At 41.3% G+C, this 15,237-nt stretch overlaps 1 protein-coding gene across 1 annotated transcript in view; it reads right to left on the bottom strand.

Moving 5' to 3' along the window:
* Positions 1-209: 209 nt before the first annotated feature.
* The window catches only part of LOC132114643 (protein bassoon-like), a 121,338-nt gene continuing 106,310 nt past the window's right edge, over positions 210-15,237 (bottom strand). The window contains exons 9-12 of the mRNA XM_059522880.1: positions 7,191-7,322; positions 6,930-6,986; positions 6,555-6,682; positions 210-1,151 (exon numbers count right to left, since the gene is read on the bottom strand). Of these exons, the coding sequence (XP_059378863.1) occupies positions 6,946-6,986; positions 7,191-7,322 (173 nt within the window). The 3' untranslated portion in view covers positions 210-1,151; positions 6,555-6,682; positions 6,930-6,945. The remainder of the gene's footprint in view (positions 1,152-6,554; positions 6,683-6,929; positions 6,987-7,190; positions 7,323-15,237) is intronic.

Genomic DNA, 15,237 nt, shown 5'->3' with positions numbered 1-15,237 from the left:
CTTTTTCTTAAACCGTCAAACATGAATTCAACCAATATATATATATATATATTTTTTTAAAAGGCTGTAAACGGCTGACAGAGTAGCAATGGATTTAAAACAGTAACAAACAAAAAAAGGAACTCAATACAATAATAAAATAAATAAATAAAATAAAATAAAAAACACTTGAATTCAAAAATATAAATACATTTTTTATATATATACAATGTGAAAAAAAAATAGATATTGTGAATAGAAAAATATGTTAAATGCTCTACAAACAAAGCAAGGCAACGACAGAAAAACAAAACATAAAGATAATGCACAAGATTCCAACTCGCCAGCACCATGTAATGGTTGTGAAAACACCCCATCTGTAGCCTGAGGGCAATTTCTTAATATTTTGGAAAGGACAATGAATAAAAAAGACCTGATTGGTCAGAACCTGACATTGTATTCCAAGTGATCATCTGAGTCTTATGTTTGGGCTTGTTATAGAATATCTTTCATCCTCTTCTTTATTTTGTCTCTGCGGGAGTATAAATGCAGAAATCCTCTTTGTCAGTCTCTCAATGATATTGTGAACAGTGTAAGGTCTTGGATAACATGCATTCCTTGTCCACTTTACACTTTTATAACACATGGCAAGAAAAAGAAAAAAGACAAAAACAAACAGGATTTTTTTTTTCATTCTGGAATGTTGAGTTAAAGGACTTAGCATAGATGTGTGTGTTATAGTTACCATGTTCATGATTTTTCTTTTTTTTCTTCTTTTTTTTCTTTTAGGAAAAACCTATGAAGTTTTTCTAAGTGTCCTAACATTGCTATTTCTTCCATTCCTGAGAGGGGAGTGAAAAGTATTTCCCAAGTAACAAGAGAAACATGGAATCACACTTCTCTGTAAGTCACTCGCTGTGCTTTTCTAACGAGAACATGTCAGCTTGTTTTCAGAGTTTTCAGATTTAAAGATGTACTTTATCAAGTTACATTGATTGACCTGTTTAGTTTGTTGATATTGTGCGACTGGAGTCATCGCTCTCCGCTGCCTTCATGTACTGTGTTCTGTTGGCCAGGAGGAAGTCGTTTGGAGCTGTCAAGCTCAAAGTTGGCTGTTAATATCTTTGGCCATGCTGTTCGGTTAGAACACAGATACAGATTTCCCAAATAATCTGTGAAGAACAATATGGAATACAAAGAAGGCATTACAATCCAATGAAAGACATTTTTTTTCAAGGTGAAGTGGATCATTTCTGTTCCATTGGTATAAACAAATGTAATGACAAAAATAATGACTATTTCCAAACAGGTTCCCCAACATCCCCCCTCTCTACCATCTAACTCACCCAGTGTACAGTGAACATTCTTTTGAGGGGTAAACCTAAAGGTGGGCGCACGGTGCGATTTTTGCTGTCGTACGAGTTCGCATGCGATTTTTTTCAATCGTGTGGAAATCGTGTATGCTCGTATGGTCACAGCTCGTATCATGTGCAAGGAATTATGAGCCGAGCAGAGTGCCTTACGAGCACTTCCCAAACCCCCGATCATTTTTAAACATGTCTAAAACGTTTGTGAGCTATCGGTTTGAATTTTTGATGTGTGTGCGATTGAACGAGCCGATTTGTTGTTATAATCTATCTGAAGTTGACCAATCACGAACTAGAAAAACCACAGAAGAAGAAAGATGAAGACGGCAGCAGCGAACAGCGAACGCTGTAAGAGGTTTCTGAAGCGTGTACTATGGTTTTTAATTCTCTCTCTCTCTCTCTCTCTCTCTCTCACACACACACACAAACACACAAACGCATAGTTTACGTGGACTCTCCATAGACGTAACGGTTTTCCATACTGTACAAACTGTATATTCTATCACCATACACTACCTCTATCCATCAAGGAAAAATGCATGTTTAAAATTTCAATTAAACAACATTTAGTATTTTTTTAAGCCATTTGGTTTATGAGGGCACAGGAAGTGTAATACCCATGTCATTATAGATATTTGTGTCCCCATAAACCATATACAGGAACACACACACATACACACACACGCACACTAGGGTGACCAGACGTCCCGGTTTCCTGTTTCTGAAAAAGAACCTGTATATGTAGGAAACAGTCACGCCTCGTTTCAATATTTTATATGCAGTTATGAGAGAGGGAGAGCAGTTATATTAGGCACATTTGACTTGAAGCAGCGCTGCACAGAATGATCACTTGTATGACATCAAAGTACCGTGAGAGCGATTCGAATGCATTGGATTCGTGTGCTCTCTTATCACTCTCGCGTTACTTTAATGTCATACAGTGATCCTTCTGTGCAGCGCTGCTTCAAGTCGAACGCGCCTATCAACTTCGTGCGATTGCTTCAGAAATTGGCAGGTCATAAAATCGTGTCGTATATCACCTCGTCCGTACGAATCTCAGATAAACTCACTCGTGACATGTGCATGGACATACGATCTTCCGACCATCCGAATTCGCACAATGTACGACCGCTTCAAGGATGATTTCTGGTTAAATCTGCATATTATACTGGGATACGTGCTGGGAAAAAAATACACTCCTCACCTTGGAATGTTATATTACAGACACTTGATAGATGGGTTCTATGTTCTAAATGTTGGAACCTAGGAACAGTCTGCTGTTAATGTGAGGTGTTTGTGAGACACTGAGGCATTTGTAGCAATGCAAGAAAGTGATTTAGAAAAAAATGGTAAGAAGAGTTTAATTTTATCGTGACCAATACTGAATGTTTTAGATCATGAGCCATTTCCTGCCCAGTCCTGTAGTGGAGTGCCTGTATAGCATAGCGGAAGTTGAGTTTTATAGCGGAGTCTGTCAATTTTAATTAAAAATACAGTTTATACAGGGATATGCTTTTTTGATAGGCCCTGTTTAATAAAAATACAGTTTATACAGGGGTATGCTTTTTTGATAGCCCTTGGTTTAATAAAAATACAGTTTATACAGGGGAATGCTTTTTTAATAGCCCCTGGTTTAATAAAAATACAGTTTATAAAGTGGTATGCTGTTTACCGCTTGTAATCTTAGGTATGCTGAAATGATGTTTCAATTTAACACATGCGCAGTTCCACCAATTTCACTGCTGCGCATGCGCATTAACTGAAGGTATCCCATTCTGATGGGTATGGTGTTCCGTCAGAACACCGGCAAGATGGAGAAGTTAATGTTACTGTCAGTGATTTCACTGCTCTATTTGACTTGTCTCTGCCAAATTTAGGGCAAGCTGTGAAAAAAAAAATGTTTCCCGTTTAAATTTTAACAATACTATATATTTCAGTAACACTTTACAATAAAATTCCATTAGTTAATGTTAGTTGATGTATTAACTAACAACATGGACAAACCATGAACAGTATACATTTATTACAGTATTTTTGTTAATGCTAGTTTATGAAAATACAATTGTTAGTTAATGTTAAATCACAGTGCATTAACTAATGTCAACAAGCACAAATTTAGATTTTAATATGTTAGTAAATGTTAAAATTAACATTAACTAAGTGTAATGATAAAAACTCCATAATCATCGGGAAGAAGGAGGTGGGAACCGGTGGACAATCAAAATGAAACTTTAATAATAAAATAAACACAAAACAGCGCATCAGCCCCTCATGGATGACTGATGCGCACAAAATAAAACCAAAACATAAAATAAAGCCCAGGCCTGGTCCTCTCTCGTCCTTCACTGTCGTCGCTCCCATTTTATATCCTTCCATCTCCTCTGTGGGACTCGAGACCGGTGGTGGGTCGCAGGTGTCGCGGATTTCCCAATCACTCCACCGGCCTCGCTCGTGTTCCCACATCCCTCGGCCCCGCCCCACTCGTCACATACCCCCATCACTCCTCGCAGGCCGGGGGGTACCCTCGAGACTACCCCCCCCTCCCTCTGGGGGGGACCGCTCACGAGAACCTGCGGGAACCTGGGGGTAGGACAGACGAGGCGAGAGAAAAGGAGATGGAAGGAGGAGCTACAGAGACGAGAGAGGGGAAAGAAAAAAAAAAGAAAAATTTCGGTTCCCAGATGCACTGCTGCTCGGCCCTCCACCAGCTGGGTGATCTCCTCCGCGGTGCCTGGGGGTGCCCTCGGCGGACGGCACGACACTCCTCCGCCGCCCGGTGGACGGCGACGGCTCCTCCGGTTTTGGGCAGCTGGCAGGAGTCCCCTGTTCCCTGCTCCTCCCCGTTCAGGCGGACGGCAGCAGGCTCCGGCTCTCTGGCGAACGGCGCCGACTCCTCCGCTCCCTCACGGACGGCAGCCGCCCCTCCACATCGCGGGCGGCCGGCAGCGAGCTCGCCCGTCCCCGGCAACTCACTCCAGCCCACCGCCTCGAGCGTCCATGGTGGCACACTCCTCGCCTGCTCGATGGCACCGCGGATTCACCACAACGGCGAGGGATCTTCAGCAGCGCGTCCCTCCTTCACCCGGGCTTTGGCACAACTGTAATGATAAAAACTCCATAATCATCGGGAAGAAGGAGGCGGGAACCGGCGGACAATCAAAATGAAACTTTAATAATAAAATAAACACAAAACAGCGCATCAGCCCCTCACGGACTACTGATGCGCAACAAAATAAAACCAAAACATAAAATAAAGCCCAGGCCTGGTCCTCTCTCGTCCTTCACTGTCGTCGCTCCCGTTTTATATCCTTCCATCTCCTCTGTGGGACTCGAGACCGGTGGTGGGTCGCAGGTGTCGCGGATTTCCCAATCACTCCACCGGCCTCACTCGTGTTCCCACATCCCTTGGCCCCGCCCCAGTCGTCACACTAAGATTAATAAATGCTGTAGAAGTATTGTTCATTCTTATTTCATGTTAACTTATGTTAACTAATGAACCTTATTGTAAATTGTTACCTATATTTCTATCATGCCGTTTTTTCTTCTTTTTTATGCAGTTTCATGCAATACTCCATAATTCTAGGTATAAAGCATTAATGCTATATTCATTAATGCTATACATCAAAAGAAGCATTAAAAGAACTATCATGACAAAAATTCACACATTTATACACTGTAATTTGAGTCCAGACAGACAGTAACTGTAAGAGTAAATAATGATGATGATAACTATGCACCTGTTTGTAAGGAAACTTGTAAATTAATTTCTCTATCCAATGCTGTCACATGACAAAATAATGAACAAAAACTTGTAAAGCAATCACTTTTAGATGTTATCTACCGTCACATCTGACTTTGAAGAGTTCAGACTGACCTTCGCCCTTCTTTAGCTTATACTGAGCATTTGCATGTAATAACTCATGGTGTAGTTAGACATGCTTAAGCTAGATTGGGATGAGTCTGTCCAGCCAGGGGCTCACTCCAAATTGAATGAGCGGTTGTTAGCAGGCTGTAGCACATTTGCTCTGCAAGCATCTGCTGCGATTATAGGACCTCCATCGTGGGATCTCAAGGTCCTGGCATATCTGCTTTGATCGGTGAGTCCTATATGGCTGCTGGTTGAGCAAGTGTGCCACTGCACACCATTTCTGTCCTGAAGGGGCACCAGCTGGAGGTCCTTAAGGAGATGAAAGATGGTGACAGTTTGACCACTGAGGGAGTCAAAGAGCTGAAAAGCTGAGAACTCGCTTTGTGATACTAAGCACATGGCTCATGCTATTGGTCTTTCGATGGAGGGTTTGGTAGTGACTGCATGCTATCTATGGCTAAGGATAAAACCTTCCTGCAAGATGCCTGCTAGAAGCTCTGATATTTTACTTGGGACAAAGGGGTTCGACAGGACCTCTTTTTGAGCCTCTAGAATCAACCTTGGATGAGATTATGACTCTCAAAATAGCTCTATTGCTCGCCCTCCCTCACTTCTCTTAGAAGACCTGCAAGCTTTGTCAGTGAGCCCTTTATGTTAGGATTTAGTTCCCGGTCTAGCTAATGTCTTGCTGAGGCTAGTCCTTGCCAACCTTCCCAAGGTGGTATTATCTTCGCCTTACTGGCAGGCTGTTGTTTTGCAATCTTTCACTCATCCTACTTTTGAGTTGCAGGAGAAGGAGAGGTTTCATTGGATTTGTCTTTGAAGTTTTGAGCTTTGAGATTTTGCGTCGACCGTATAAACCAGTAGCATAAATCTGAATAGTTGTTTGTCTGCTTCAGTAACCTTAGCAAAGGTTCTGCTCCATTAAGTGTTCGTTCACACTCTAGTAGTATTGATAGACTAAAGAACTATCTTTGGAAGATATCTGTGTGTGGTAGCCTGGGCCTCTCTGGAAACCTTTTATCACATTTTTTTAGCATTCCCATAGCATTAACTACTGATGCAGCATCGAAAGGAACCTGTAAAAGTAAATATAATATATTTAAGCGATTACATATATAACATTGATACCCTGAGTAGAGAAGGGCAGTGCTAACGCTAAGTGCCAATAAATTGGTGCAATTCAAAACAGGCTTCAGACAATCATCACACCGTAGGGTGTGCCCCTATTGTTAGCTACTGACACAGGGAAATAAGTTTACACATGTAACCAAGATGTAACCAATGTAACCATACCATCCAACCCTAATATGATATTTGAAACTTTGTAAAATACTTACTAGAACAACTAGAAGGCTTCTCCCCTCTCGCTTTCTTTCTCGAGTTGTCTTCTCTTTAAATTAAAACATAATAGGGAAACTTCATAGGTTTTTCCGGTACAAAATCATCCTCTTTCATTTTAGACTCCCTAAAATAACACAGAAACAATAAGAATAATCACTGTAAAGCTAAAAATATACCATCTTATTAAAATGTACTGCACTCAGTCAGCTGCTCTCTTGCTTCTTTCTTTCTCTGACACACACACACACACACACACACACACACAGGTGTTAATTTCTTGGCAAAAAACATGTTTTAAAACATGTTAACTTATTACAGTTACAACATGATCATTGATAAGTGTCCAATAACTGAACAGAAACTTCACCCACCTTTAATTGTACTACCTCACCACAAGGAGGTGAACTTCTTGCCAAATCCAGATATGGCTGTGCAAATCACACAAAAAAAAAGTAAAAGAGAAATAGTGAGAATAACATTGGTTATAAAAAGCATTGTATCTGTAAAAATAACCACATGTGTTTTAGCAAGTTTGATTGTTCCATGTACTATTTAAACTAGTCAGTTAATTCTACCTGACCAAAAATACTAGTTATACTATAAATACTATTTCTTGGAAATGCTTTGCTCACCTTCTCCTAATTTGCCAGCTTGCTCTGCAGCTCCTCCAGGCAACATTTTAGACAGCATGCTCTCTCCGTCTACACCCGACTGACCTGCAGCTGCACTGCCAATTCCACTAGGCCTTGGGGCTGCTTTGGAGCCTAGAGAATTATGGAGAAGAGATTTAAGTTTACAAATGGAAACACTGTGAACAGACACATATGTCCCTCTGCATTTAGGTAGAGGTAGGATGGCAAATCTAGATAGTAATACAAGAAAATACTGAACAGGCAATTGGCCACTATTAATGCTAAAGACTTAGTACAGAGCACATTTTACACAGCAAAATTCCACAGCCCAAAAATTTGGGACTGGATGTGAGGCATTTTTCTACAACATTTTATATTCTTGAACAGTGCCAGTGCCTTTATAAAGAAGCGACTTAGTAAACACCACTTGAAGGATTGCCTTTTTGTGAATATTTAGTGCAACTTTAATAAGGCTCCACCTACAGAGAGGTAACTGGCAACTTAAGAAATTTCAATCTTTAATGTGACTCAGAAGAATGAGTCGTCTCAGGGAGAGATTCGTTCAGTCGCGCACGTGCAAAATTCGATAGGTTCTGTACTGGAATTAGTCTAGTTCACCTGTTTCAGTCAATGCAGTCTGAGCCGGAAAGAGAACTGATTAGTTTATATCATGAGTCTTCTGGTTTTTCAAGTCATTAATTTAACACGTGACAGACCCATAAGCATTACAAATGCAGTCTTGAGCTGGAAAGAGAATTGATTAGTTCATCCCATGACTCTTCAGGATTTTTGAGTCGTTCATTCATCACGTCACACACGTGAGAAAAAGAATGCGAATAGAGTGTCTAGCACAAATGATTTTAATGTTAAGTCAATGTAAAGATGCATTTACGTGCATCTGGTGGTCTATATATAACTGGAGCAATATGACAAAAGTTCATATTTCTATAGAGAGAGGAATAAAAAGGACCTATATGTATAAAGTGAAAGTGAAGTGAAATTCAGCCAAGTATGGTGACCCATACTCAGAATTTGTGCTCTGCATTTAACCCATCCAAAGTGCACACACACAGAGCAGTGAACACACACACACTGTGAACACACACCCGGAGCAGTGGGCAGCCATTTATGCTGCGGCGCCTGGGGAGCAGTTGGGGGTTCAATGCCTTGCTCAAGGACACCTAAGTCGTGGTATTGAAGGTGGAGAGAGAACTGTACATGCACTCCCCCCACCCACAATTCCTGCCGGCCCGGGACTCGAACTCACAACCTTTTGATTGGGAGTCTGACTCTCTAACCATTAGGCCACGACTTCCCATATGTATAAATCATATTAATAGATTAATTGAATAAAGGCCAAAGATAAGATTCACCCTAAATGAATTATATTTTATCTTGAACCACTAAAGAGACATCAGAGCCAGCGGCAAATGTCAGAAGGTCTAGCCGAGGTGAGGCTGCTCTTGGCGGATACATGATCACTGAGTTCCCGCTGATCGCATGGAGCTCATCTCCGAAATCGGTGAAACACATTTTTAAACAGAGGCTGTCTTTATAAATAAACCACATATTTGAGTTTAAAACAACTACATTCTCGCCTGAAATACTTTTAAAACTACATTTCATGACACGATAACAGTAATATTTAGAAAATTATCCGAATAAAAATGGTGGTTGAAAATGCTGTGTGAACTCGCGTCTGTTGTGAAGTTAATTTCACACACTAATGAAGCGAATGATCTCATAATGTTCAAGTGGCAAACTAGACGGCGTAGACAAAAATTTGATGCTCTATTCGTTTTTGGTGTGAACACAGCATCATTTTTTATTATTTAACAATACAAACATTAGGGCAGTACACTTAAAACCATAAAGACAATATATATATATATATACATATATATATATATATATATATATATATGATCAAAAGTCTATGATCAAAGCTTATGGGTCTGTCATGTGATGAACAAACAACTCGAAAACCAGAGGACTCGATAGATGAACTAATCAATTCTCTCTCCGGCTCAGACTGCATAGGTTAAAGCTTATGAGGCTGTCACGTGATGAAAGAATGACACAAACCTGAACACTTGTTAGGTGACGTGAGCTACTCATAGACTGAAGACCCAGGTAAACAATGAATTAATCTTTGCTGTTTATTATAGCATTATAGTTTTGTATTGTTTGTAGTGTGATCAACGTTTGCATAAGTACTAGTAGACATGTTAGGGAAATAATACATAAGATTTAAATTATAATTGATGAAATGTATGGAATGATTTGAAAAAAGATTTGTTCATTTTGCTGAATGAGATTCAAAGGTCTGGGTTGGTAAAATGATCCGAACTTCCCATCACTTCAAACATCACAAGGAATTTATTATTAAAACTTTTTACACTAGATAATGTTACATTGTGATGAGTGCCATTACTTCGAATGAATTATACTTGAAACTGGACTCTGAGAAATCCTGAAAATATTGCAATAAATTGTAGAATAACTTCCCCATTTACCTTCTGAATGCTGCTCATGTTTATTACAGTAATCATTTAAAATAATGTAATCATCCGGTTTTAACCAGGTTTCTGTCAAACAGAGCACATCTACAGTAAGTAATGATCTGTGATCATATCATTTACAAAAAGTGCTTCTAATAAAGGAAAAAGGGATCTAATATTCATTAAGCCAAGCTTTATCGTTTTTTATATGAATTATATCCGTTTTTGATTTGTTGAACATCAATTAAAATGTTATACTTACATTTGTTTGGACTTTTTTGTATTTGCTAGTTTAGGGAAAAGACAGTCTCTATAGTGTGAAATCTAGGTGAAATTGTCTGTATGTGCTGAGAATTACCTGATTTCTGTGACATGAGGTGGTCCCAGTTAGTGAAGTACAAACTCTAAGACTATGTGCCATGTTTCTAGAGAGAAGAACGGCACCACCCCAGGAGGGATGAAGACCATCTCTTTTCAACAGGTGAGGTCTGCCCCAAAAACCAATCCAATTGTTTATGAAACCGATGTTATTCTGTGGGCACCACTTAGACATCCTGCCACTGAGTGAAAACATTTTGCTATGCATCTCGTCACCACGGTAAGCAGGGAGGGAACCAGAGCATATGAAAATTTCTGACATCTGACAAGTTCACACACCTCTTTAATGTTATTTTTAGTGATCTCCGACTGGCAAAGTCGTACATCATTAATGGTGATGTGAATAACAATCTTATTGAATTTTCGTTTAGCATTAGCCAACACGTTTAAATTTGCCAAGATGTCAGGCACTCTGACTCCCAGTAAACTTTGGACTATGGTGGCTGGTGTCTCTATTTTCACTTTCTGTACAACAGAATCAGCAATAACTAGGACACATTCAACAGGTTTCTCAGTGGGTGCGTCACCAAGTAGGGTAAAACTGTTTTATTTTTTAATCGGAACAGAAGAGCAGTGTTGTTTTCCGCAACTACGCTGCCTCACAGTCCTGCAGTGGGTCTCTGCAACCAGAACTAAGCAATGTACGGGACTCGCTAGTTGCATCCAAAAATATATCTAAGGCCCTCACATTCTTACTATCCTCAATTAAAGTTTGGATGTATGTTAAGTTTACAGGCTAAGTGAATGCTAAAGTGCTGCACTAGTAGTTTAGATTAAAAAGCAAACCATGGCAAATTAGTTTGATCGATAATATCAGAAATACGGTTAGTTAAGTTTGAGTTATGGTGAATTAAGTTATATTTTAGCAGTTTAAACAAGAGAGTGATAATAAGATACAGATTCCAACAGAAAAACTGAGCTATAATCGCAAACCACTCAACAGCACAGCAGACAGGACTGACTTAGACATCTCTTTCTAATACATATTATATTCTTCTAAGTATCTTTTTGGTACCTACATACCAAAACTCTCATCACTATTTTATTTATTTTTTTATAATCCATTTGGTTTTCAATTTGTAGAAGCTTTTCATTGCAAATGTCTATATTATCTACAGTATCAGTGACATTGTCATGAACTGTGCTGGGATGGAACAACAGAGATGTGGATAAACGAAACAGTTTTTAATAGATCCAAAGCACAGGGTAAATCCACAGAAAGAACTGGAATATACACACGTACACAACTTGGTAGACCCCACCTAGAAACATGGGACAGACTACACTTAAAATAATAAACTTAATGAGGAATAGACAGTTGAGGGGAGAGGGCCAGCAGACAGAGTCCAGGGAGGTGACAATGGAGAGAGGAGCCAAGGAGGAAACAGGAGGAGCCAGGGTGGATCAGACGGAGGGAGGAGTCAGGGAAATGACAGGAGGGACTTGGAGCAGGAGGAGCTAGGTGGGACCCAGGCCACAGCCATCATGCCAAAACACAGAGGAGCCGACGGAGGGAGTAGCAATGGCTGACGACACTTTGGTGCCAACCAACTGCAGTGGAGTAGGTGGCAGAGCAGCCAGAGGCAGAGATGGAGAGCCAAAGAGCCAGGGGGATGCCAAGGATCCGGGAGTCCAGGGTGGAGCTGAGGACTCTGGAGACTGAGGCGGAGATTCGGAGCATCTTAGCATGCAGGTGGAGTAGTGTTGGGCGATATGGTCATTTTTCAAATCGTCATATCGTCAGCCCGTGAGATCGACGATACACAATATTATCGAGCATGGGTGGAGCAAGAGAGAGACTCTTTGTTCTTGTCATAGCATAACTATTTGGTGTTTTAAACCGCGCAGGTGCGCGAGAGAGAGCCAATGGAGTCACCAATAATTAAAAAAAAATTACTTTCAAAACATACTGACTGATTTAACTAACGTTAAATATAAAAATACTGTATTTAAAACAGCTAGTTCATACATAGTCGGACGCAACTGTCATATCGCACGTCCGCATCTGTGCAGGGAAGTTATCAGTCTAAATGTTCTGAAAAATCAGTCAACGGTGAAAATCAAAAGCAGATTTCATTTAAAGTCCAACAGTTAAACACTAATATTGGGCATAAACGAACATTTAAATATAAAGTATTTAAAACAGGTAAGTTGATATATTTGTAGTAAAGTTGAATTGAACTGATGCATCAGTCATACAGCGCTCCGGACCTTGCGCCTCATGACGAGCTTGACGCACTGCCACAGAAACAAGAATGAGATGCATTCTAACATAACTGTGGCATTAAACTCAGTTAGTGAGGGCTCGTTTAAAATATTGCACATACAGTATATAGGCCGTTTAGATTACTTGTTAAAGTGCAATGAAATACCTTATATCTGCAGACGATGTACGTCTGTTTGTGGATGGAGACTTTTTAACGGCCAAAACTATGTATTTTGCATGCATCACATTATAGTGCGGTGTGCATGAAAATAATAACAAGGCGGCAGATTGAACTTATTATCCATAGTGGTTCTCACATAGTCCTTCTACGTCATCACCACATAGTGTGTTTTATAAGTTAAGTGATCAGTCTTTATGAAAAGGACTATGTGAGAACCATGCACTATGGATGATAAATTCGCTCTGCCGCCTTGTTAATTAATTTGTCTTTACTTTATTTGTGACACCAAGAAAGAGTTAATCTCTCATGTATGAGAAGAGCGCGTTACCGTATACCAGCCATTAAATGTGTGGGACACCAACTCGTCGTTTTTCATCTCTCAACTCTCTCAACTCATCTCTTTCATTTCATGGATTTAACGAATTATCCTAGTCAAAGCGGACAGTTTCAGTGACTACAGGCTCTAATCCTCATGCGCGTGCGAGGTGTGTGTGTGAAATGCGGGCAGTGAAATTAAGTGAAATAGCTGGGCAGTTTAAAAGCCAAATTATAATAAGCAGCCTAATAAAAATAATAGTTATTATTATTATAATCTAATACATTAATAGGAAAATGAGCCTAATATCGTCTTGATTATCGACAGAGAATTCTGCTTATGTCGATATCTCTGACAATCGTCGATACACGATACTATCGTCTATCGGCACAACCCTAAGGTGGAGCTGGCGGGAGGGAGGAGCCCAACAGAGCCGGGGGAACAGGGCAATGAGGTAAAATACCAAAGGAGGTGGCAGGAGTGGGTGGTTGGGTGTGCATTCGTGAGTCTCTGGGCTGCCCTCCAGGATCAAAGCCAATTCCTGGTTGGACTCGGGGATAGAATTTATCCCTTGGATGGACTGGGAAACAGGAGCCAACTCCGGGCTGGACATGAGGACAGGATATGAAGGAGGGCTGGACGGGATCAGTGGGGACAAAGGAGAGAGGAGAGGGGGCAAGTCAGCCTCCAGATCTGTTTCCCAGTCTATAAGGTCCCCCTCTAAGTCCAGAAATCTCAGATGAACTATTAACTAACCCACAGGCGTAGTGCAAGTGGGCAGAGCTCCACTCCATGCTCAGAATTCATACAGTAGTAAAACACATACACACACAGCCATTATTGCAAAAACTACCACTGTAAATGTTTTTTTTTCTTTCTATAAAAGTACATAGTTACACATGTTTGAATGACAGTACGGAAGCTCTAAAAAGGCATGCAATATTTTTATTTATTTTTTCCTTGTTTTTTTGTGATCTCAACATAAAGTAGTTGTTTTCTAGTGATTGCTACTATCTATTTTATAGTGTTTAGATGTTGACCTAAAAAAAGGGGGATTAATAACAAACATTCTATTAATTCTCGACACTGCCTTATTCAGTTTAAGGTCTTTCACAGACTACATTTTTATGATGCTGATTTGTCCAATAGTTTTATTTGTATTTTTTGCTCCAAGGTGCAGAGTTAATGGATTTTTTGATGTGCTTCAGAGATTTTAAGGGTGCAAATGCAGTTGGATCCAGTGCTTTTCATTCTGGGACTTTCTGAACGTATGCATCCATTATCAGGAGCACAACACAAACTGCTTGCATATGGTTTAATTACAGCCAACAACTTAATATTGTTGTTCTGAAAAAATCGAGGTTCCTACTGTTTGTCACTGATTGAGGACCAAGGTGGAGCTGGTAGAAGGAAGGAGCCCAATGGAGCTTGTGGGACGGAGTGACTAGGCACAGCCATTGGAGAGGAGTCCAGAGGCAATGGTGGGTCGACGACCGACCAAGGTGGAGCCAGAGGGACGAGGGAGCCTGGTGAAGGTGATGGATCGATGGTTGACAGTGGAAGCGAGGGAGCTAGGAGCCGAGATAGAGCCACTGGGACTACAGGCCGAGGCAAAGTCCGGGCCTCGGAGGTTCGAGGCAGAGGTGAGGGAGACTCTGACCACAGCGATGCTGGAGGATGGCAGTCCTGCGGGGCTTGCATCGGATAGATGGTGGGCTGAAGGCAAGTAAAGGAGCTGCCAGACGACAGCGGTGGAGGAGGCAGGAGCGGGTAGGAGGGCGGGCATTTTGGAAGAGCAGCCACTCTGAAGGGCACATTCTAGGGTGAGGGTGAGCTGCAACTGGTTACTGGGCTATACTATGAGGAACATTGGACATTACTGGGCTATACTATGAGGAACAATGGACATTTTCCAGATGGATTTAATTGATTGGTTTGAGGAGGCATTACCCAATTCTCCTGTGTCTCCACTGGTTCCACCCAGTCCTGAATCTCCTGTGTCTCTACTGGTTCCGCCCAGGCCTGAATCTCCTGTGTCTCCATTGGTTCCGTCCAGCCCAAGTCCTTCTGTGTTCCCTCCCAGCCTCCCTCTCCTGCCTCCTCTCAAACCAGCCAGTTCCTCAACCCCATCTTATCCATCTCGGGACTTCCAGTGACTTCGGTGAGGATCCCTTGTCTCTGCCTCCAGCCTCTGAACCCTGGACTCCACCTCGGTCCTTTGACCCATCTGCTCCGCCTTGGCACTTAGCTCCCTCATCTCCACCGTGGCCCATCATCCCACCAGCTCCACCGGGCTCTCTCGTCCCTCTGGCTCCGCCTTGATCAGTCGTCGACTATCCGCTGCCTCAGGACTCCACTCCTCCTCCACTCCTCTGGTTCGCATCATTACTCTGTCCCTCTGACTCTGTCATGCTCCTCCTTCCCTCCGGATCCACCTCCATCCTCAATTGCTTCGGCTCCACAGC

This window comes from Carassius carassius, chromosome 34 (assembly GCF_963082965.1).
Source record: "Carassius carassius chromosome 34, fCarCar2.1, whole genome shotgun sequence".
Classification (NCBI taxonomy): domain Eukaryota; kingdom Metazoa; phylum Chordata; class Actinopteri; order Cypriniformes; family Cyprinidae; genus Carassius; species Carassius carassius.
This window is presented reverse-complemented; position numbering and strand designations above follow the sequence as displayed.